The sequence below is a fragment of the Conger conger genome, chromosome 4 (assembly GCF_963514075.1).
Source record: "Conger conger chromosome 4, fConCon1.1, whole genome shotgun sequence".
In the NCBI taxonomy this organism is placed as follows: domain Eukaryota; kingdom Metazoa; phylum Chordata; class Actinopteri; order Anguilliformes; family Congridae; genus Conger; species Conger conger.
In genome coordinates, this window is record NC_083763.1 from 58,374,314 (window position 1) to 58,398,006 (window position 23,693).

Below are 23,693 nucleotides of genomic sequence, written 5' to 3' on the forward strand. Positions count from 1 at the left end.
ACATCCACAGTGAGATATGCACAGATCGTACTGAAAAGTGTAGGAACAAAAACAGATTTAGAGACGAGCACAGAAAGAAATAATGAGAAGTGAAAAAAAGACAGTGGATCCATTACTAATTTGTGGTTGAACATACAGTATTTTAAATCCCCTCTTCCCACCCCTCATAAATCCACAGTACTGCAGCATGAAGCAGCAGTCTGCAGAGTCTCAGAGCAGCACAAGCCTACATTCACTGCACAGCCCCATCTCCAGTGATTCCATGATTTGATTTGTTGGCAGGAATTAACCCACACATCCTGTGAATCTGATGAAAGCAGTAAGACATAATTCAATAATTAAGACTGCAAGGATCCAGCATATACAATATGTCTTCTGATTTCAAACTAATGCAATGAAAGCTAAAACACGATCATATTTTCATAGGATGTAGCTTCCACTCTATACGGGCGAGGTTCATGTAATGAAGGATGAACTGTCGTGTTAAACCTCTCTGTACTGCACCTCCATACATGACTGTAAGAGCAAGATTAGAGGAGTGGGGAAGTTAAATACTGTAGGCTTCATGCTCAACATTGGCAAACTCTGAAAAAGCATCCAGTACAGTATGTGCTCATCACTGCGGCATTGGATCCTGACACCTTTGCACATGGAAATGTGTCATATTTTGAGGATTTTAAAAATGATTCTTTTTTTGAACCCTTTATCAAACAGGACTGGCTAATCCAGGCTCAGGTTTGTCTGGCAGTGAACAGCTCCTCACTCCTCCCACAGATTCTGATGACACAAAAGCAGCTGCTTTTCGACGCTCCTGTGAAAAAGCCCTACTAAAGCTGGGCTGGCAGGAGATGGGCTTCAGGAGAGGTTGGGGTCAGGGGTCATATTGGGGCAGAAAATAGCTGTTGATACAAATGAGGTCATGTAGTGCAAACCTCCACATTACTCCTGTGGACTTGTGAAGGTTTCAGCTTTAATTCCTGGCATCGTACAAGCGGGGATTTATCAGTCTGCTGCCTGTGTGGGCGCTCCTTTTTCTTTTGGACGGGCAAAAACAGCGGCACAAAATAAACAGGCATAAATCTCCCGGGTGAAAGAGGGAAAGGGATCAATGCGGGAGGAGCCGGGAGCCCAGTAGCCTCCTGGAGACACCTCCACTTCCAGCCCTTTGATGTGCTCCATAAATTAACAGACCAGACGCATCTGCACTTCACGCCTCTCTCATTTTAACAGCATCCCCACCTTTTTCACTTTAATGGACTGTGTGCAAAAAGATTTAATCACTACCAAAAACAAGATGAACTGACTAGACCAAAGCATTTGCCAGATGGGCCAGCTTTACCAGAAAAGTGAGTCCCCTCTACTTAGTCTCTTTACTTCATGTCATACACTCAAAAGAAATAAAAAAGACAAAAAAACTTTCTTGAACTTTTTTATATTACTCTAGTCAGATTTTCACCCCAATGTATATCTGTCCTTACATAAGCTGAGATGCCCAGATAGAGAGAGAGAGAGAGTGAGAGATAGAGAGAAAGAGAGAGAGAGTGTGAGGGGGGTGGGACCACTGACAGACACCCAGCTCAGAGAGAAAGCACTGTATCCACGGCAACAGGCTCTCTCTCCGCTCTGCCAAAAGTCAGAGTGCGCTCACATTTAATAGGACACAGAGCTGTTGCTGTTCCCCGCATGTCACCCAAACGCTCCTCACAATCAATACCCGGCCCTGTCTCGTCCTATTTATTTGGTTTAGTTTCAGACACGCATTCCACACGCGGCGCGACCACACGCTTGATACTGGCACACACGGGACCATATGCGCCATATGGGAAGCGGCGGTTTGCGACATTCGTGTGAATGCACGTGTCGGCGCGTGAGGCAGGAGGGTGCGTGGGAATATGCGAAACGGCTGTGCTTTTGGATCCCAATATGCATCTCTGCTTTCTTATTTATATCATTCCTTCAGTGAAAATAGTGTCATCTGCTCACAAAGGAGTGTCTAATGAGGGCTTCTGGGATCCGTGAGTCACATCGGCAAGCCTGCACGGCTCCACTCCAACCGGTTAAAAATAGCACGGCGCTGGAGATGGAACGTGATAGCGTTTGCATCTGCGCACCGATGGCTTGTTTTCGCGTCGGACTCAAACTTAATGACGCCGGCTTAAAAATAATGAATCGCGCTGCATACCAAGTGATGAGTCATTTTTAGAAAAATGAAGGGCGAAAGAGAGAAAGACATTCCTGACATTTACGTAGCTAAGCAATCTGCTCGAGTGTGAGTAACACGTTCAAAAAAGAAATTACAGCCAAAGATTGAATTTTAAGACACTTGTATCAAAACCTAAAAGAATGGGGCTACCTACTTGTCTGTGAGAGTATAAAGGGTCAGTTTCATAGAAACAGATTAAGCTTAGTCCTGGACTAAAATTAGTTTTGTATGGAGACTGATTTGTACTCAAAGAGAATATTATGGTACTGTCAGGGTACATTTGGGAAAATCGTTGAAGAACAAAAATGTACCTCTACTGAGAGTGTATGCTTAATCCGTGTCTGTGCAACCCGCCCATACAGTCCTTGGAGATACAGTACTGTAAACCCACCGATGAAGTCCTTGGAGATACAGTACTGTAAACCTGTCCATACAGTCCTTGGAGATACAGTACTGTAAACCTGCCAATGCAGTCCCTGAAGATACAGTACTGTAAACCCACCCATACAGTCCTTGGAGATACAGTACTGTAAACCCGCCCATACAGTCCCTGAAGATACAGTACTGTAAACCTGCCAATGCAGTCCTTGGAGATACAGTACTGTAAACCTGCCCATACAGTCCTTGGAGATACAATACTGTAAACCTGCCCATACAGTCCTTGGAGATACAGTACTGCAAACCCACACATACAGTCCCTGAAGATACAGTACTGTAAACCCACCCATACAGTCCTTGGAGATACAGTACTGTAAACCTGCCCATACAGTCCTTGGAGATACAATACTGTAAACCTGCCCATACAGTCCTTGGAGATACAGTACTGCAAACCCACCCATACAGTCCCTGAAGATACAGTACTGTAAACCCACCCATACAGTCCTTGGAGATACAGTACTGTAAACCCGCCCATGCAGTCCCTGAAGATACAGTACTGTAAACCTGCCCATACAGTCCTTGGAGATACAGTACTGTAAACCTGCCCATACAGTCCTTGGGGATACAGTACTGTAAACCCGCCCATACAGTCCTTGGAGACACAGTACTGTTCTGTATCTCCTGGCTTCTCGAGTCTGGGGGGTTTTTAGCGTGCCATTGACTAGATGAGTATGAGCGAGCCCGTCGGGATAGGCTGTGCCCTCCAGGGAGAGAACCTCCGTCTCTTCTGCAGGCGACAGGACGGCTCATTAAAGGCACACTGCCACTCCGGGAAGCTTCCGCTACCTGCTGCCCAGCGGGTATCAGATCGGGAGAGCAGCTGCGCTCCCACCCCAGGACCCTGAGCCACAGCGGTCAACGTGTTTCAGTTAGACCGCTGCGCCACACCCCCGTCATCGACCGCAAACCCCACACCGCCTGCACACCCCTGCTGTTGCAGCAGCACACAAGTCACGCAAAACCCCAAAAATAAACCTATTGATCACTCCTGTTAATGAGCGCTTTAAATACAGACTCGTCGGTGCCACAGTACAACATGTTCCTCACAAAAGAGTGAGCGTTTGTCAAGTGACGCTGGAGGAAGCGCCCTCCATAATGTTTGGGACATCATTTATTTATTTGCTTCTGCACTCCACAATTTCAGATTTGTAATAAAAAACATGCGCACATGTTATAGTGCACATTGTCAGACTTTAATGAAGGGCATTTTTAAACATTTGGGTTTCACCATGTAGAAATTACAGCAGTGTTTATACAAAGTCCCCCCCATTTCAAATCAGAAGAAAAGCAAGACATAATGATTCTTCGTCCCAGACATTATGGAGGGCACTGTACGTGTATCTATGTGAATACATATATATGTGTTTATACCCGTATGTGTATGTCCCCTTCTTTCTGTACTAAAGGGTGCATTTTCCATATCCTGTGATTTGTAGCCTTAAAACCTTACAAGTCATGTTTTATAAAGGACAACGCACAAATATAATCTAATTCACAAAAGTAATCTAAGCCTGTGTTTTCAGACATATAGCTCATACAGTATATTCAAATATGCTGCTGTGGGCTAAGCAAGGTACAATTTAAATCATAAATAGTACATTTTTACAACTGGAAGGAAAAAAGACATCGGCTTCACCACATTTGAGCAAATTCTCTCTGCTTGGCTACACTTTAATTATTAAAGAAGGTAGGTATAAGCCAGTATAATTACTATGCGTAATTACTGTGCAGAATTCTGTCACCGATTACAAAGTCTAATTCCGGGGGACAATGAGACAGAATAAATGAAAAGCAAGGTATAAAAGGATTACATCTGGATGCCACGGTTGTTCCGGTGAAATACAGCACAAGCCCAGCACCTCTGTCTGTACACGGGTTTATGCACACCCAGAGAAAACGTCTCTAACCGCTCCCTGTGGGAGATGCGATGCTCAAAACCACTCACACAGACTAACAGCTTAGTTATATCCATTTATTCATGTTGCTTCACTTTATTTTGGTGCAGCAATTTATTTCAGTGTGCAACAAACATTTCCCCCCTGTCCTAGCATTCGCAGCGGCATTTAATTTAAAATGAAACCGCTAAGGAAGCAGGAATAACAGAACGGCGCAGTGACACCAGGCTCCCACTCTGCCCGAGAGCACCCATCTCTGGAGCAGTCACTGCCTGCAATGAGGTCATTATTCTCTAACGGCTTTCAGCCACGTGACTAACCAAACCGCGCGGAAGTCATCAGATATAATGTCTGTGAATCCCACTGACAAAGTTAATTATGTGAAACAAGACACCGAGTGTACGCTGACAAATTACCCTTGAGGGAGCCCTATCCAACTACCGTACCACAAGACATCCACCAATCAGAAAGAAGCATGCCAGGGAGGGATTCCAGTAACAACCCAGTGGCTATAGGCTCATATCCAGGGTGCTGGTTCTGTGGGCGGTGATGAGCATTTAGAGAAGATCACCTCTGGTGCTGGACTTCAAAGCAAAAAGCTCTTAAATTGCTAAGCTCTGTACTCTGACGAATGAAACTTAGCCAGACAGATTTTGACCTGATGCCAGGTGGGATTTCTGGGCCCGTGTCCCAGCTAAAGGGCTTCACTACAGCTGGGTTGTTAATTGGTCGGGGGGCATGTTTGTGGGGACATCCCTCTGGATCATCTGGGATCAGTAGCTTTCACTCTGAGGCGATGGTCTGGGACTAAAACAGGTGCTGATCCATGGCAAAAATTGTCGGTCTTAACAAGTGTTTTTGTCTTGTAATGAGACTTACAATCTTTTTTTTCCTCTCAAGTACTCAAGCAGAAAATATTTGTTTATTTTAATTTACTGTTTGCTTGACAAATGAAATTTTCTAACTCCATCAACAAATCTTGAATCAAGTCAAACTGTCCATACATTGCCAGTATTTTTGCCTTATTTAGTGAAAAGGTAATAGAAATAAGATTTTAAGTCTAAATATAAGACTAAAGTAGTCTCGCTGAGGTTGACTTATTTCTCAGTTTTTTCAGTGCAGAGATGAGTCTGCCAGACAGCAGAACTAGGGCGAGGTCAGGAGAGATTCTCCATGTCTCTGAGGCAGCAGACCAGCCCCCTCATCACACAGCTTTATGGGGATTTAGCAGATGATCTTACACAGAGGGACCGCACGGCTCTCCACGCAGCACAAGCTGGCGTGCAGGCCAAGGACGAGCTCATTAAGGGGACACTGATCAGGGGTAGGACACCTGAATGAGCTCACAGGACGGCGTGGGAGGCTCGGAGGGGCCACTGTCACATGCCACATGAGCGCTTCCTGAGTTTTAACACCACTGCAGAGACACATCGTGGCTGAGCCTCCCCCAAGCCTTGTTCCGCACAGCCGGTTGAGCTTTTTAATAGTGCCACCTGGTGATGGAACAAAGCCTCATTACAGTTTGAGGGGAAACAATTATTCACAATATGGATATTAGCAGACCTTTACTTTTATTAAGAGAGGCAGGCTAAATCTAGCATGCTAACAAACAGCACGGACGACAGCACAATAGTGGGCCTTGCTCTTCAAGGCCGGAAAGAAGTCTGTTCTGCTGTTGTGTTGCTATGTAATCACACAGCTATAAGGAACTTTCTGAACTCTCCACAGCAAACACATAACTATACCATAGAAACACAGGCCTGTTACTGATCTAGGGAAACTGACAATGCAACAGCTGCATCCTGGCAACAAAATCACACTGGCACATCTAAGCACCTCTAATCGACTTATATCATATGATACACCCAGTAAAGTTTCTGAAATATAGCCACATGGCTAGCCGTAATAGCGGAGCCTTCTCAGAATGTGTAGCCTTTATTATTAGTGTCTACATCTTTTCTGCCAGAAATATGAGCCAATAATCACAACGAGCCGGCGGCCATTGATAAAGACATGAAAAATGATAATGCCAAATGTTTCTTGACTTAGTGCCAGAAACAACAGTATATCATGTACAGAGGAAGCAAATGAGCCCTTTGCCGAATTCCACTGTGACAATAACTACTGCAAGCTGCATTTTTCTTCTTGTATACACATTGCCTTAAAAGCTCTTTTCTGTTATTACATCTGTCCTCCAATAGCATTGTCCACAAAAACTGAGGTTAAGGGCCACCTCTTCCACAAAATGAGCACACTTCCAATAAATCAACATCACCTGTTTTATTTTTAACCATGCCTGTTGAGGTACCTAGTTCACATTCAGTTCAAACAGGACCTGTTCAAACTGAAAAATCTGGACAGTTAGGGCAGCTGAAGAGAAAAGGGCTTCTCAAACTCAGGTCTCAAACTAAACTGATACATTATTATTTCTACAATGGCAGTCTATTTATTCTTGCATTCACCAAGATTTGTGTAGATTCTAGCTCCTTTTTCTGTAAATCAGACTTACTACTCTACTTGTGTACAGGAGAAAAAGAAACATAACTGTTCTTATTAGACAGGCATTTACCAGATGCTCTTATCCAGAGCAACGAAGTGACCATAATTACGGTTGATAATTATGGTTTAATGTATGGACATATTCAGCAGACTCAGCTTTTTCTGAGATATGCAACACTTGCAGTGATGGAAACGGGAGGCATCGTGGTATTTAGGAAGTCAATCCTGTGTGACCAACAGGAACAGTCTGTTGTGAAAGAGTAGGATCAGTCACCGTACCCCTTTGTTGTCTCTGATTTGGAATGCCCGAACATGCTCTGCGACCCATAAGGGAGAGCGCAGACGAGCATGTGTTCTCCGGCGAAGCCTGGCGTGTCAGCCACCGCTTCTCACGGCAGCGCGGTGAGGATGCTGGGCCACGCAGCTCCACAGGAGAGCCAGAGCCTCTGGAGTGTGAAGAGACTCTGTCATCCGCTGAAAGGCCCCCGCCCCGCGGGACACGCCAGAGCCAACGGTACGTCCCGCTGAGGGGCTGACGGCCACAACTGCCACCGCCACAGTCTGGATTTCATACCAGGATGTAGGACCAGAACAGCGCGGAAACAAGAGGAGCCGCCCAGCAGCCACCAGAATAGCATCGAAATAATCTCAAACATCTATCAATTTCAAAGTTTAATTTCCAACATTTCTCCCATAAACAGGCTCATAAATTCAATTCAATAGCCCCCGTTATTATTTATTGTTTTAGCCGTACCACGAAAAGGTTACTCCCTCTACTTGGTTTGATCCACCTGTGACCTTGCAAATATGCAACCACACCCTAAAATGCACTCCAAGTTCTTGGCTATAAAATACTGAACAGGACATTTTTTGGCTGTGGGTCAGTTATATTCATAAAGGAGTAATGAATCATGTGGCAATGCCAGTTCAGTGTCCAGACAGAAAACCATCCGAACCTTTTGCCCTCAACTCCACTTTAATCATAAACCGTTTTTATGGACATCGCCCCTCTATACACTGACCAAGGCCAGGTCTATCTTGTCACTACTACGTCGATGTACATTTTGTACAAACCAGACTTCGTACAAGACACAGACCAGTCTTTGAGGATTTTTCGGCATCAACTGCTCATGCCACATCTGTCTGTCACAAATTGTTCACAAGCTGCAAGTCCATTTTGTTCATTGTGTTCATCTTAAAATAAATGCCCGGTGACAGGAAATATAAATGTGGCTTGCAAGTGCAACTGAAAACTACATAAACGAGGATGGATGTGGAGGAGTTAAGCTATTGTGTTGTCCTGTGGGGCTCATTCCTAAATCAAAGCGTGTACCCTCACTTATCATATAATTTGGTCTCTTAATATATTCATTTGTAACTCACTTAATATAATTTTACATGGCTGTAACTTCTTATAGGATGGGAACACGTGCTTGTGACTTTTTATTGTCACAAATACTATGCATTCTGTCATTGTGTGGGTGATACATTATTGTACCGGATAGTACATTATTATTCTCAGTATTCACTCAGCTCAACACAGTGCTATAGAGAATTCCTCCTTGACTATAAAAGGGAACTTTTTTAGACCTTCAGTTGATGCATGTCATCACAATGCTGCCACTGGCTATTTTGCATTGATTCACAAGCAGTTTTATACTGATTTACCATTCTACACAATAGAACACAATACTTGCATGAAATTTAAAAAATACTTTTAAATGAAATACAGAAATAGAAGCTTCCTTTACACATGACATACAAGTCTCTCTGCAATGCCTGACAAACTGTACTTTATTACTGTAAGATGTTCTTACTCTTTGTGCCTTCATGTTATGCTAATGAACTCACACAAAGTCCTCCTGATAATTTATTTTCACATTCGCTTATGCAGGCTCATCAACATTCTGAGAAGGAAAGCTGCTAGATTCTGGTTGGCTGAAACACCATCCCTCCCTCAACAGGGCCTCCAAAGCATCACTTGACTTTGAATCATCCCATTTACATTTAGTCACGTCACTGCGCCACTTTGGGCAATGTGTATTTTTAGGGCTTCTATCATATAAAATCATCAGAAATCTTTCAACTCTATGAAGTGCAACACAGATCTAAACTAGAATGAGAAGGTGTTCCTCACCCCAAAAATGTAATATATGTACCTTTGTCTGAAAGCCGGAAACATGATAAGTACATCTAAAGTTCAATTAACAATGAGATGAATGTGGAGCCACTTGTGTAAATCTGTTATGGATGAAATGAAGAGATTGGCCAGGTTTTTGGTTAGGGGGGCATTTGATTTTTAAATAATTCCGCCATATTTTGCTTGGCAGTCTAAAAAGGTATACACAAATAAGCTAAATACAAGACCAATAGGAAACTGTCCAGGACTGAGGAAGGTATTTGGACGATGAAAGTAAAGTAAAACAAACTTTGTGATTACTGTAAATAATGAGAGGATGCATCGTTACACGTCATCACGAGCTCAGAGATTACATTAATGAATGAGAAATACTTTCTGCAGTCAATTGGACGAGTAAAAGTCAAATCAAGTACCAATGACTTCCAGTCCAAAATATCAAGAATCACGAATACAGTGGATACATAGGAGTGAAATGAAATAGTACCAAGAATCAAAAAACATTGCGCGAGATATTACATCATTGTGTGCAGTATTTGTCGTATGGAGCTGAAACTTCTCAAGCTCTTTTTTGCATATGTAGCCTAACGCTGTCGCTGGCCATGGTTCTGAAACTCATGTCACTTTCGGTCAGCACATAATTGCCGTTTGATTTATAACAGTTTGTCAATGTCGTTCAAAAGCAAAATTGAAGATACACAGAACCATTTATTCACAGAACAAATCTATGAGAACTAACTGTGTGTCTGGTGTAATCTTTCATGAACACCTCCCGATTAATAAATACCTTCACGTCGTTCTCCGTGGTTTATTGCACGTGCGACAAGGGTGGACACAGCGCGATAATTGCAGGCTTGAGCTAATTAACATCTAAAACATATCATAATACAGCACATATTGCAGCCCTCATTATAGCAGTGCTATATTATGAAAGCAACAGACAGCGCCGGTTTTGCAGTAAATTAAGTCTAGTAATATGGATAAAACTACAAGGTTCACAAGAAAAGCAGTATAAATAATCATAATATTTTTTCCATATTTTACCACAGTCTCGTTCTTTCTTGTTATAAAGCATAAATCAATATTTCCCTGTTGATCTCCAATATTCATATGATTAAGAAGGATTTTCCCTATCTCCAGCAGAACATGACTGGAAAATAATTGACTAAAAAGTAATAACAGCCTCCACGCTCACACCTAAGAACAACGGGTTTTTCAGTTGTGTAAAGGCATATTTCCATCGAAACAATATCCAGTAGGTGCCTACTTGCATAAGTCATATGGTAACACCAACCACAAGATTGCTGCAGTAAACAACTAACCTCTATGCATGTATGTGTCGGTGCGGGGGTGGGGGTGGGGGTGGGGGGTTTGGGGAACCGGGGGTTATGGAGTAACATTTGTTTTTACCGTTAACCAAAAGGATATGGCCACTCTATGAGCTTCTTTGCGTATTTCCTGACAATGTTGTCTTCTCCAAAAATGAAGAGCGATCTGTTGACGGTGAAACAGTTTTGCCTTACAGGGATAGGGTTGTACAGGGCCATGGTGCGTGCTCTCTGGGCTTTGGTCTGTTTGAACGCTGGTGAAACTCCACCTGTAGATACCGCCGGTCCTTCGCGGTTCCTGTTGCGCTCGGATCCCCCATCCCCGGATCCCAACAAACCGGGAACGTCGTCTCCAAATCGCGCCATTCTGTGAGGAGCAAGAGAAACCGAGGAAACAGGAAAATGGTTATCCCCAAGAAAACAGGGCGGTGTAGACAGCGATTTTAAATCAAAATTGCTCTTCGCTTAATTTAATCCATAATAACGTTCAGAAAATAGTCAGCAGACGAGGTGTAATGTGTTCATGTCCCCAATAAGTATAGAAAAGTCCATTCCGTTTAAAGTACATGGAGCAACAACTGAATCAACCATCAATTGCTTCTTCAGCATCAACTGCCCTGGGTGAATTAATTCCAAAGAAAAGGAGATCGCCTCCCTAACACGCCTTCATCTGAGAGTGTAGGCTAGGCTATTCAAGGCAGCGTATTTTGAGAGCCAAAACAAACTCTTCGCTGTTGAATATTAGCAGACGATTTGCAAACCACGAGAAAAAGTCGTATATTTGTCTATTCCGTACTGTTTGAAAAGAAACAAAAATCCTGGTAAAACTGTTCAATCGGAGATGCACCAGCTAGGGTTGTACAATCCAGACGCCCTTCCTGACTTCACCTCAAGTGCATTGGGTTACCTCGCTGATATGAAATAATCAAAACGAAAAAGAAATAAAGTGAATTGTCCCTCCGAAATTTTGCCCGAGAAAAAACCCCCAAATCTCTTCCCTTACGATATATCTTCGGCTATTTTCAGTTTCCTCGTCCACTTCTTCTCCATACCAAACTTTAGGCAATGATTCCCACCAGATTTTCACTTAAAAATACCCTCTCCATAATCACATCCCGTAAAGTTTTCACTTAGTTTTCCCCGCGATAGGTTTTAATCTCTTCAAACCTCTACTCCAAATCCGCGGATGAGCAACAAGCGTTTTTCCTCGAGACAGAGAAGGCAGAAGAAATTAGATCAGGACGATTTGTGCAGCTGGAAGTAATACATGCTTCCTCCAAAACCTGGTTGCAATGGGTCGTACTATCCACACGGCGCAAAACACACCCTGAAAAACGCACATTGTTGCGCTCGTCTCGCTCTCATTTCTCACGGAAATTTACTTGAGACGCACGTCTTGAGTGGATTTAGAAAAAAAAAATTAAGATTGTCGTAACCATGGTGACATCACGCATCAAAAGGTCACATTGCGAAAAAAAAAACTGTAGGTTCATACCATTGCCACAATACTGAACGTATTCAACATGCTATACCATCGTATTGAAAGTGTTGGTTCATGTACAACCAAAAGTGTTTCATATCCTTTAGGCATTTAGCTAGATTCCCATATCACAACTTAATTCAAACATGCAGTGCACAATTATCCACAGAAAACAATTTACTGTAGCAAATAGACGAGGATTAACAACCATTAATTTATGAAATATCCAAGAGTGACAATAATCACTGAAAATGAGGAACTTCGTGCATTGGTAAGGGGTGGATAGAATAGATGTGTGAGAGAAAAAAAAGGTTGTTGCGCATAAAAGTTTAATGACTGGTTAAATCACGGGTACATCCTGTAGATGGCACTGGTACATTTATCTGGTCACCATTAGCCTATTTAATATGTATTAACGAATGAGGAAAGATACGTGCTATATGCAACGCATAACACAACAAGCACAATAAAATGTCCAAAGCCCATGCTCAATTTTAAAAGGACATAATTCAATACAATAAATTTCACTGCCCCTACTGAGGTAGCGAGATGAGTTGATTAAAAGTAAACAGTCTTGCTCTCGTGGACGGTGGGAGCTATGCTACGCTTCTAACACCAGTTCACATGCTATATGAGGTATTCTACCTCTAAGAAACTGGAGATGATCGTGAAAAACTCCGGGATAAACGACAATGGGCAGTGAATACCATTAGCCATATAGAACAAAGCAAGCAATTACTAACTCGGCAGACAGCAAAATTGAATTGTGTTAAATTACATTTAGAGGTTACAATTAGCTTCCTCGGGGAAACTGAATATACTGAAATGCACTGAATAAGATATTAAAGATCAGAAAAGGTTTTGCAATATGTACTTCAAGTATATGGACAAGAATACAAATAATGGCAAAATGCGCAATATATATATTTAATATGCATTGATATTGAAAACACCAACAATCATATTTTCCCATAAGTAGCCTTGCAAATGTACAGTACATCACAGTGTGACTTGTTGACATTACGTTGTGAAATAAACATGTCAAAACATAAGTTCCTATCCAATATAATTTTAGAACATCAGTAGCATCATTACATCACTTCAATTAGATTTGCCACCCACTCAGAGAAATGCTCAAATTCACTCTAATAAGGCGTAAGCAGGGACATAATTTATTTTAAACACGAAATCCCTCAGTTTTGAAAGTTTCACAGCTCAGGTAGCAGAGCAATGAAACTGAAAAGCCAGAGCAACCTAATATCCTCAAGCCTTGATTTTATTAAGCAGAAAATTGACTTTTAGCAGAAACTCCAAATGGCTTGACTGACTCTTGCCCACAAAGTGGAGTGTGTCGTGGTGTTGAAAATGCGAGGTAGGGTGGATTCCCCGAAGCACATAACCAGGAGATTTCATTTCCTGGGTATTGAGAAAATGGGGTTGTTATAACTGTTAGACAGTTTTCCACTGCAACCACTGCAAACTTAGTATGTAAGGGATTGGTGATGTCATGGAATACCATCCAGACCACTATAATAATAATATGGACTCAGTACTATACATTGGTCAAAATATAACCTTGAGCAGATCCAACATATTATTTTCTACAGGTGGAAACATAGAAGTAAAGCACTAAAAAAAGCACAGGTTTTAATGTTACACAACATTCAAAAGTGATTTTATTCCCCAAAAAAGCTAAAAAAACAAAACATGTGGTAGGCAGGATAACGGCCATATGAATAAAGTATTGAACATAATATGTGTACTAATAAGTGCAGTAAAATCCTGTCAAGTATTCCAGAGCAAGCAGACCACAGTCAAGTGTAGGTGCTTGAATTTCTTAACCATGCATAAGTTAAGAATCATATGTGTTTGTGTTTCATAGGAAGCGTACTCCTCTTGTGAGGGGACACACAGTAGGCAAGCCTCCTCTGAAGATCACATCCCAGCTCAGCTGATGTTCTGAGTGAACGGTGGCAACTACAGCGATCGCAAATCCCTTCCTTACCTTTGGGTGAGGGAATAATTTCAAATATATATATATATATAATAACAAAACCCAATAGTTTCCTCTTCCTCAAGAGTAATAATAACACACACACACACACACACAAACACACACATACAGAGGATATCTCAACTCACTTTGCAGTAGAATAAATGGCCTGCTTGGCTCCTTCCTGGAAGCGGGTTATAATAGCCTGCGTGTGTCCTGACCTCACAGCGTCTCTCATTGCCGAGCTCAGGCGTGTGAGACCAGGGCAGGACCCTGAACGGGCCCCGATTCACACATCTTTTTATAAATAAATGGCAGTATTGACTCTAGATCGTCCTGCCTACCCGTCGCAAACCCACACAAAGACCCCCAGCCTCCCAGGGTCGTCAGAGCCTATTCAGAAGAGCCAGTCACCAAACAGAGACTAAGCCCGTGGAAAGACAGAAGTGTAGGGCAGCGGTGCAGTGGGGAGCGCGGGGACGATGCGGATGCCAGGTGTCAGCACGTCTTCATCAGGGCTCACTGAATGCATTTGATGAAAAGAGCAGGAGACGCTGCAGTTAATGATAAAAGGGGCTTTTGCCGGAACAGCCGTCACGCTGAAAAATGCCTTTCTTTACACTAATGATTAATTAATGTGTTCCCGTTAACTTCTCAAAAGATCAGTCCTTTATTTCCATATAGACTAGACGACACAGATCAAATCAGATTAAGTCGTCTCCAAAAAGGAGCCATATTTCACAGAGTTTTGCTATTAAAATGCTGCTATAGAGAGTTATTATGAGGAGAGGGGGTAGTCGTTTTCCATTTTAGTTATTTGGGCATGATTTATGTCTTTTGTGATTGATACTGTACAATTTCATAATTAAAAAATAAATGTGAGTTGAGGCATTGATGCCCTTTGAAACTATCTTATAAATCTTAGCAAAGCAGTGATTAGAGTTTTTGAAGGAAGAAGATTGGGATATTTCGGGTAGAGACTGATTTTCATCAGAGCTGAGGAGTTCTGTCACACAGTGAATGGGATGAGGCCCCAGTCCGGGAATCCACCCACCATTATCATAACTAAGGTGGGTCAGAATGCTGATTTAGTACATGCAGTCCCCACAGCTGTGTGATATCTGCCTGAAGTATCTCTCCTCCTCTGTGATATGTAGTGTCTTTTTCTGTCCTCAACTATGGTTTCCATAGAGACAGCCTGTCCTTGGATTTCTGATCCATTCTTCAACTCATCAAAAAATGGGGCATGTGCACAAAAGACCCTGTCCCCAACCTTTTCCTACAGAAAAACTGCTTTCCTACCTGTGACCTTTACTTCTGCCACACAGTCCACCGAGACAGACATTAAGATGGATTTCCCTTGCCTGCTCTGCAACCCAGAATACAATATATACAGTACTGTGCAAAAGTCTTAGGCACCTCTATAACATTCTGTACAGATAAGATTCTTTCAAAAATAATTCAATGAAAGGTCCTAAATAAACATACCATACATTTTACACTACAATTAAGTAATTTGGCAGAACAGTTAAAAACTGAATCAAATCAATATTTTTTGTGACCACCCTTTGCCGTTAAAATTGCATCACTTCTTTGAGATACTGTTCTGCAGTTCTATAAGACAAGCAGCAGAGAGGTTGTTCCAAGCATGTTGGAGAACTTGCCACAGCTCTTCTGCAGACTTTGGCTGGCTCCTTGCTTCTGATCTCAGACAGCCTATGTAAAACAGCCTATGTTTTTATGTAAAAAGTAATCAATTACTTACAGTAATATGTTACTTTTTTAATTACATGTAAAAATGTCTCTGTAAAATTAAATCTTTTGGAAAATGAATATTTGGAAATCTCAAATGTGTTCTTTTATACTAACACACACAAAATAATTTACATATATAAAATAAAGTCTAGGGTGCCTAAGACTTCTGCACAGTACTGTAGAAATATGGCATGAATATTTTTCTGTGAAGAGCAAAGCATAATCGGTCAAATGATGGTTCTTGGAATCATAATACTTCTTAATGAATTTGTAATTCACTTTAGAAGCACAGGTAAGTTACAATGAATAAGCAATCGAAAAATAACAATAAAAGATTTTGGATATCTGAGTATAGTGTATAACACTAGCCTCCTGTATGTTCTGTCCTTCTGTAGGTAAAAAAGCAGGCTCCAGCAGGTGCAGACTATGGATACTAAAGTATAATTGTGAGTTGATCTCAGCCCTGCTCCTACTCCTGAACAGGAACATGGTACTATTCTAATACTAATATCACCAGCATGTAGCTATTCTCCTGCTCTATCCCAAAGTCATCTCAGTTCATTAAGTCCAGTAATAAAGTCACCACTCATTTTGTAGTTCAGGGGTCCCCAACCCTATTCTGGAGAGCCTCAACATCTCATGGTCCTCATTTTAACCTAAAAAGCAGTGGCCATGTTTGACCCAATAAATAAGATAAGGCCAGTTAACTGTGTGACAGCTGCTTTAATTTACCAATCAAGGGCTGAATATCAATGTAAACTGGCATATTTCTGTTCTGGGATTATTTCCACAGACCTCCAGAGGATTTAGCACTAAAGTTAGCACACTAGCAGAACAACACTAAATGTAAAATGAGTTATTACAGCAGCACTCTGGGTTTTATTTCTGTAGCGTGAGTAAGTGTGAGTACAGACAGCAGGAGCAAAGTGCACTCTGAGGTCCCATCAGGCTGGTCTGAGAAAGAGCAGGAGCTCAGGGGTGTGTTTCATGAAGCAGGATTACTTTAGCGTCAGCTGGATATGTTCACGGAGTAAAACCCGGAACCCTTCCAGAACTGGAACATGGAATGAAGTGAAAACAGCTGCTCCAGGTTTTGCTCAGTGAACGAACTCAGTCATCCTGTGTGGTACAAACCCCTCACCTCCTCACCTCCCACTTTCTCAAAGCAGACTGATGGAACATACCCCCCAGGTCCTGCAGCTAAACAAGTATAAACCAAACTCTCTCTCTCTCTCTCCCTCTCTCTCTCTCTCTCTCTCTCTCTCTGGCTCCCGTCCTCTCTCTCTCTCTCTCTCTCTCTCTCTCTCTCTCTCTCTCTCTCTCTCTCTCTGCTCCCTCTCCCTCTCCCTTCCTTCCTCTCTCCCTCTCTTTCTCTCTCTGAAATAGTATTTTTTATTTCCTTTAATGAAATTTTTTTAGCTTCTGCTAACATGATGGTTCACATAGGAGAGTCAATACGACCTGCCACGGACTGTGTCATAAATACAAATTACAGGAATGAGGCAATCTTAGGGGAAAGAAGTAAAGCAGTGTTCCCAACATGAGAGGGGGTTCATCCCTTATAACAGGGATCATCAAATCGCAGAATTCAAGGGCTGGGACCTGCTGGTTTTCCACCCTCCCTTTGCCTGGGAGTCAGGTGTGAAGACAGTCCGGCCAGTCAGTAATTGTTCAGTTAATTACCCGGGCAGGGGAAAAAGAAAACCAGGGCTGGATTTGGATTTGATGATCCCTGCCTAATAATGTGTCCTGTGAGAGCTGAGATTGGAAATGGCAGGATGCAAACACTGAGCTCTCAGAGCCTCAGAGGCACAGGGCTGAGAGCGTCGTGTTATCTGGTCTGCATCAACTGTGTTGCTGTCTACACTGGACACACTGGACAGGCAAGATAACATAAATAAAGTGCAGAAATTCTGTGGCTGTGTGCAGGCTGTGACCTATGGCCATCAGTGTGAAGGAGGAGGAAGGGACTGGAATCTGACAGGTGGAATGACGGCACAATCTAGTTTTAAAAGGCCAAGATTTCATTTAAATGCAAGAGATTTTCTTTTTACAAGTGATAGCACGCAATGACTCTTTTGATTCTGGTGAAACATTTTCCCATTGATTTCACTGGCCTTTCATGGTGTGGAGTATGTAGAAAATACGGTCTCATTGCTCAGAATCAAAGAAACATTATTTAAATCTGAGCCTTATCTTGACTTTGCCCACAAATGCAAACCAAATTCCACTGTACCGCAAGTCATCTAAGTGCTCATCTGCCTTGAAAATACAGTACAAGGTAAAGTCCAATTAGACAGCAGCCCTCCTAATACCAGTCAGACCATCACCTACAGTAAAGGTGTTGAAAGACTGGGGGAGGTTCAAGCCAAGAAGCTCAATTCTTCCTTTTTCCCAACACACACACTCACACTCACACACACACACACACACACACACACATCATTATGACAAGCAATATGCTGTGTGTGTGTTATCTATATTTAGGGTGAGGTGAAAACCCTTTTCTCTATTATTATGCTCTCTTAGACCACTGCAGCAGAATACCAGATGAAATCTGATGTGGCCGCTACCCGGGAATATTCCCCAGAGATCTGGCAATGTACAGCACTGTACAAGAAGCGCACGGATTAACAAGGTGTTGACCATCTCACCCCTGAAGTGGCTGACTGCCTGACGTCACGCTCACAGGGTAATTTACTTGACTCCTTACAGTAAAGCTACACACGCTGCTGACTCCTTCCCACCATGTGCATATCCCATGCTGTGGCTTTTCTGTCGCTAAACGCGTCCCCGATCACACCATAGAATAAGCAGCACAATGGCATAACGAGCTGTGGCATCGCTGCTTTCTTCACAATGAATGACGTCACAGGGTTGACCCGCCAGGCCTGATGAGCTCGCTGATGATCCACTTTAACCCCCCTCTGAAATAATACAAAACCTTTACTGCGCACTCATCGTACACATGGAGTGGAGAAATTACAGCTGTTTATTAAGTGATGCATGGTTTGACCGAAGCCCTGCTTTGACTGGTTTAGTGTTTTCTTTGCACTGTTACCTAGCAACAGATTCCCTCTATTCTGAGCTCTGCTAGCTAGGCCACAACATTAGACGGGCTTATACAAAACATATATATTAATCATTAACCATATTAAAATAGCACTTATAAAGCAAACTCAAACTATGAAAACACGTGCACGTTACAAATATCCTGTCTATCCTATGAGGAAGACTGCAAATATGGATCTTGAAAATGAAAGCAAACACAATGGAGTTTCTCTTTGTTTGCATCCTGCTTTTCTATGTGTGCATACTAAGCATGCAGCCACTAACCAGACAGAAAGAAATAGAACTATAGTTTAAAGTATTACTCATAAAAACTGTTAACTGTGTATCAGTCTGCAGTTTTGCCATTTTGATGGCTAATCAGTGATGATTAACACACCAGCATACAGCACAGTATGGCAGAGTAAATACCATATTAACTGATGCTCATAAACATGTTCTGCCACAACTGACAATCATTGCTGTGCATTATGTCAGTTACTTCAATCACGGCATTGACTGAACATTCAATGTTTCTTCATTCGTAAACAAGAGGCAGCAACATGATTGCATTTTAAAAACCAAATCATATTGTATGAGTTACTGTTCAGGTAAAAAGCAGAATGTGCCATTCCATGTTCAATAAGCAGCTCCAGAAGGCACAGTCTGGTACAGAAGCCCCGTTAATGTATCCTATTGCTAACATCCCAGATGGACTCAGAGAGAAAAGGTAGACCAAAGTAGAATCCAGTGTTGTACAGATGGTTCAATTTCCCTCTGGCTGTGCTCAACCATACTTCCCTGCGACCATAATACCAATCAACAATCATATTCTTCAGACATTTAAAATCAAAAGAAAGAAATGATAAGCTTACTTTTAACATAAGTATTACTAAAATAATGATAAATAGGAACATGCTGCATATACCTGTACTACAATTTCTAATTTTTGAGAAATAAGTTAGAATTTAAATGGTTTCAAAATATAATGTGAGAGCCAATTCATATTTTGTTTCAAAATATGTGAGAGACAATAATATATGGTATATATTGCTGTGCATTTTATGATGACAATTTGTTGGGCTAACATTCACACCTGGCTATAAAAGCATGAAGTATAGAAAATACAATAATATTTTTACTACAATTTATTGCTAACCAACCTGGCAAGCTCTCAGTCACATGACTCTCTGGTTACTGACAGCAGCTGTTCCCCTTTCAGAGAGCCAGAGATTTGAGCCCCTGATTGCTGCACAGTAATACCACCTACTGTAACAAATATTGACATAGAGAGGGCTAAACACAATACCCCGCCTTTATAAAGCTGATCCACGTTTTACCTCTTCATTGAGCTGATAAGATATTGTGTTTCACATGTTAAATAAAAGCACAAACATCAGAGAGAAAAAACGCCTCCTCTGTGCTCAGCAAATCAAAGCCGTGGCCGAACATATTGGGAAGAGGAGAGGGTGCGAGGAAGAACAAATGCATAGTAAAATATTTTAATCTCTGGGTCCCTCTAGTGGCACATGCTGTTAGTTATAGAGCAGGCGCTCAGGAGGAAAGTAAAAATAAGAAGGGGCAAAAGCAGGAGGGAGTGGCATGCTTCAAAATAATGAGACCTCTAGAGACAAACTGTTAAGTTGTGAGATTTAGAAAACCGGGCCTGTTCTCGTTAAAAGCACTGGATGTTCAGGACCTGCTCTTCAGGTGACACAGAATGCTTTGAAAACCAGATTCAGACTGTCGAAAAGCATAAAACAAACAAACGTATAGCATAAGTTCTCACAGTATGGATCATAGATAGACAACATAAGTAACACAATATAAGTATATACAGTATGTACATGATAGATTTTGAGATCATGTTGAACTGCCTAACTCTCACACACAAATGCATGCATACCTCTCATCTGTTGCCTGGTGTTTTGTAAATGACCACACTACATAATAAGCACACATAAATAGGCCGTATGTCCACTCACATACAAAGTCAGCTCACTGTACAGCATGGCTGCGCAGTGCATGGTCATAAAGAGAAGGCCCTGCCTTTACTAATAAAATTTTCCTGTGACCATTGTTGACAGAAGAACCCTGGAGACTCTATGGCAATGGACATAATCTGGCAGGGAGACAAACTACAGAATTGAGATCTTATCTCAATTTGTATTGGTGAGGATTAGTCTCGTCATGTACATTTTGAGGAAAAATGCAGCAAATCATTCCAGGACATGGAGGCAATGGAACTGTATACTTACTATATTTATAGTTATATTTCCCATTATTGCAGCCTTAAAGGTCTCCCTGACTCACCAGCAATCTGAACTCCTGGGCAGAATAGAGCTTTTTCAGTAAATCCCAAGTAAATATAAAGTTATAGTAAATAGTTTATATTACATGTTAATTTATATCTCTTTTTTCTTTGTGGTCATGTTTGTGATAATACTACTGACACAACATTGATGGCTCTTACACACAGTGATGGAGAGGAAAAGGGTAGGTTAAATAAATGAATGGTACGTTTTGTGGGTTAGGATTTATTAACAGGTTTGGGATGAGGCAGAGCACTGGGTACAGTCCACACCTTGGCTTATTCTCAACCCATATGCACATCTTCCCAATTAGGGCTCTCCACTCACCCTTCGAAGAAAAAGGTTTGGGATAAGTTAATATTTGCAGAGTGATTACACATGTAAGTCTATGTTAAAATGAATCTCTCAATCAGCCATCTGTTTGTCAGTCTATATGTGGTGATCTGCTCGTTTGGACGCCCACTCATGCCCAGTTTAAATGGCTGAGTAACCCCCAGTCTTCTCTGCAGCTTATGTGGGAGCAGGGTTCTGGTGCAACCCGGATGCTACACAGCCGTGGAAAGCACTTTGAGATCAGGAAAGATCATTGCTATTATTAATATTAGTAACATTATTAGTAATAATACTACAGTAGTATCAGTAGTATCAGTAGTAATTAATAATATTAGTAGTAATAATAGGCTAAGTTGCATGACTGGGACCCGGAAGGTTGATGGTTCAAGCCCCAATGGCCACAATACGATCAGTGCTGTTGGGCCCTTGAGCACATTACTCCAGGGGGGATTGTCCCCTGCTTAGTCAAATCAAGCAGGATAAAAGCGTCAGCTGAATAACTCATTATTATAGTAGTAGTAGCAGCAGAGATGGAAAATCCAGGTTCAGACAGTCCTCCCCAGTACTTTGTTCCAATCACCTGAATTTTCTGGATTTGCAATTAATCAGACAGGAGTTACTGAAATTTAATATTTAGTGAAATCAGCTGGTAGGACATTTACGTTCAGACCCCTGGACTTTCCTCTGAGTAGTAGCAGCAGCAGTATTGGTTGTTTTTAAATCTGTCAATCTGTTCATCTGCCAGACCATCTCCAGACATTAACCTTCCTTCCAGCAGCACAGATCGATAATTTCCCGAGAGAGCCGTAGCAGTCACTGCTCAAATGATCTGCAGTGACCCCATACCTGCTCTGGGGAGGCCTGTTGGGCTGCAGAAAGGTCACTGTGCCCAGTGAAGGAGGCCGGCCATGCCCCGGCCATGCCCTGACCCCCTGATGGGTCAGAAGGCCTGGCCCTACCCAGCCCTGTCCTGTGTGACGGGTCAGAAGGCAGATGCCCTGTGTTACGGGTCTGGAGGTGGCTGCCCTGTGAGATGATTCCGGAGGTGGCTGCCCTGTGTGATGGGTCTGGAGCCAGCTGCCCTGTGTGACAGGTGAGGAGGCCTAGCCCAGCCCTGTGAGATGGGTCATACGGTGGCTGCCCTGGGTGGAGAGTCAGAAGGCAGTTGCCCTGTGTGGCGAGTCAGAAGGCAGTTGCCCTGTGTGGCGGGTCTGGAGGTGGCTGCCCTGTGAGATGAGTCTGGAGGTGGCTGCCCTGTGAGATGAGTCTGGAGGTGGCTGCCCTGTGTGACGGGTCTGGAGGTGGCTGCCCTGTGAGATGAGTCTGGAGGTGGCTGCCCTGTGAGATGAGTCTGGAGGTGGCTGCCCTGTGAGATGAGTCTGGAGGTGGCTGCCCTGTGAGATGAGTCTGGAGGTGGCTGCCCTGTGAGATGAGTCTGGAGGTGGCTGCCCTGTGTGACGGGTCAGGAGGCCCACCACTGCCAGGCCGGGGAGGGCAGACAGATGGCAGCACAGATCCCGTGGCTGGCATGGACGAGGTTGACTGGCAGCTTTACAGACGCTAAAACCTGGTGTGTACAAACTCCTGCATCAGTGCCAAGGGCTCCTTCCTCCCCCACCACACCAGAAACGCACTCTGAAATGAATCACCTTGGTCTTGCCTGTCATTATCTCTCACAGATGAAATTAGACTGCAATCCCTGAGTGAGATGCATTATGCTCTTTAGCCGTATGGCAAATGAGGACGGCAAGCTTCTGCTGGCTCGCCTGCTGCATCCACTCACCATGGGCTGCGAACGTTAGCGCTTTAAGTTAACGAGATCCGGCACACAGTCTGGTGTAAACACAATCTTTCTCTGCAACAGGATATTGAAATTCTGGTGCTGAGGCGTGATTTTAGCCTGAGGAAATGTGGGGAAAAAAACAGCTTGTGCTTTGTTGTGACTGCTCCAGCAGTGCCAATGTGTAAATACGTCCATGAGTCCAGAGAAAATAACCGCACAGCCCCGGCAGACTTCTACGTGGCTTTTATTCAAAGTTTTTAAGCGTTTTTTGTTTGTTAAACAAATCGGTTTTAATATTATTTGCAATGCGCAGCTGTGTTTCTATGGCTTTCTGATCGTTGCTCGATCTAGCCGATGAGTCAGTCCTTCACAGTGAGACAGGGACAATCCAGCAAACTGAAATCCTCTCTTCTAGCACCTTTATAACTGATTATGCACTGCTAATGTGTGCACCGACATAGTCTGGGGTGCGTCACTGAACTGAGCAGG

General features: G+C 42.7%; 1 protein-coding gene across 1 annotated transcript in view; it reads right to left on the minus strand.

Annotated features, from left to right (window-relative positions):
• Window positions 1–23,693, minus strand: part of LOC133126660 (voltage-dependent R-type calcium channel subunit alpha-1E) — a 122,602-nt gene that overhangs the window by 87,071 nt on the left and 11,838 nt on the right. The window contains exon 2 of the mRNA XM_061239002.1: window positions 10,601–10,867. Coding sequence (XP_061094986.1) covers window positions 10,601–10,867 — 267 coding nt within the window. The remainder of the gene's footprint in view (window positions 1–10,600; window positions 10,868–23,693) is intronic.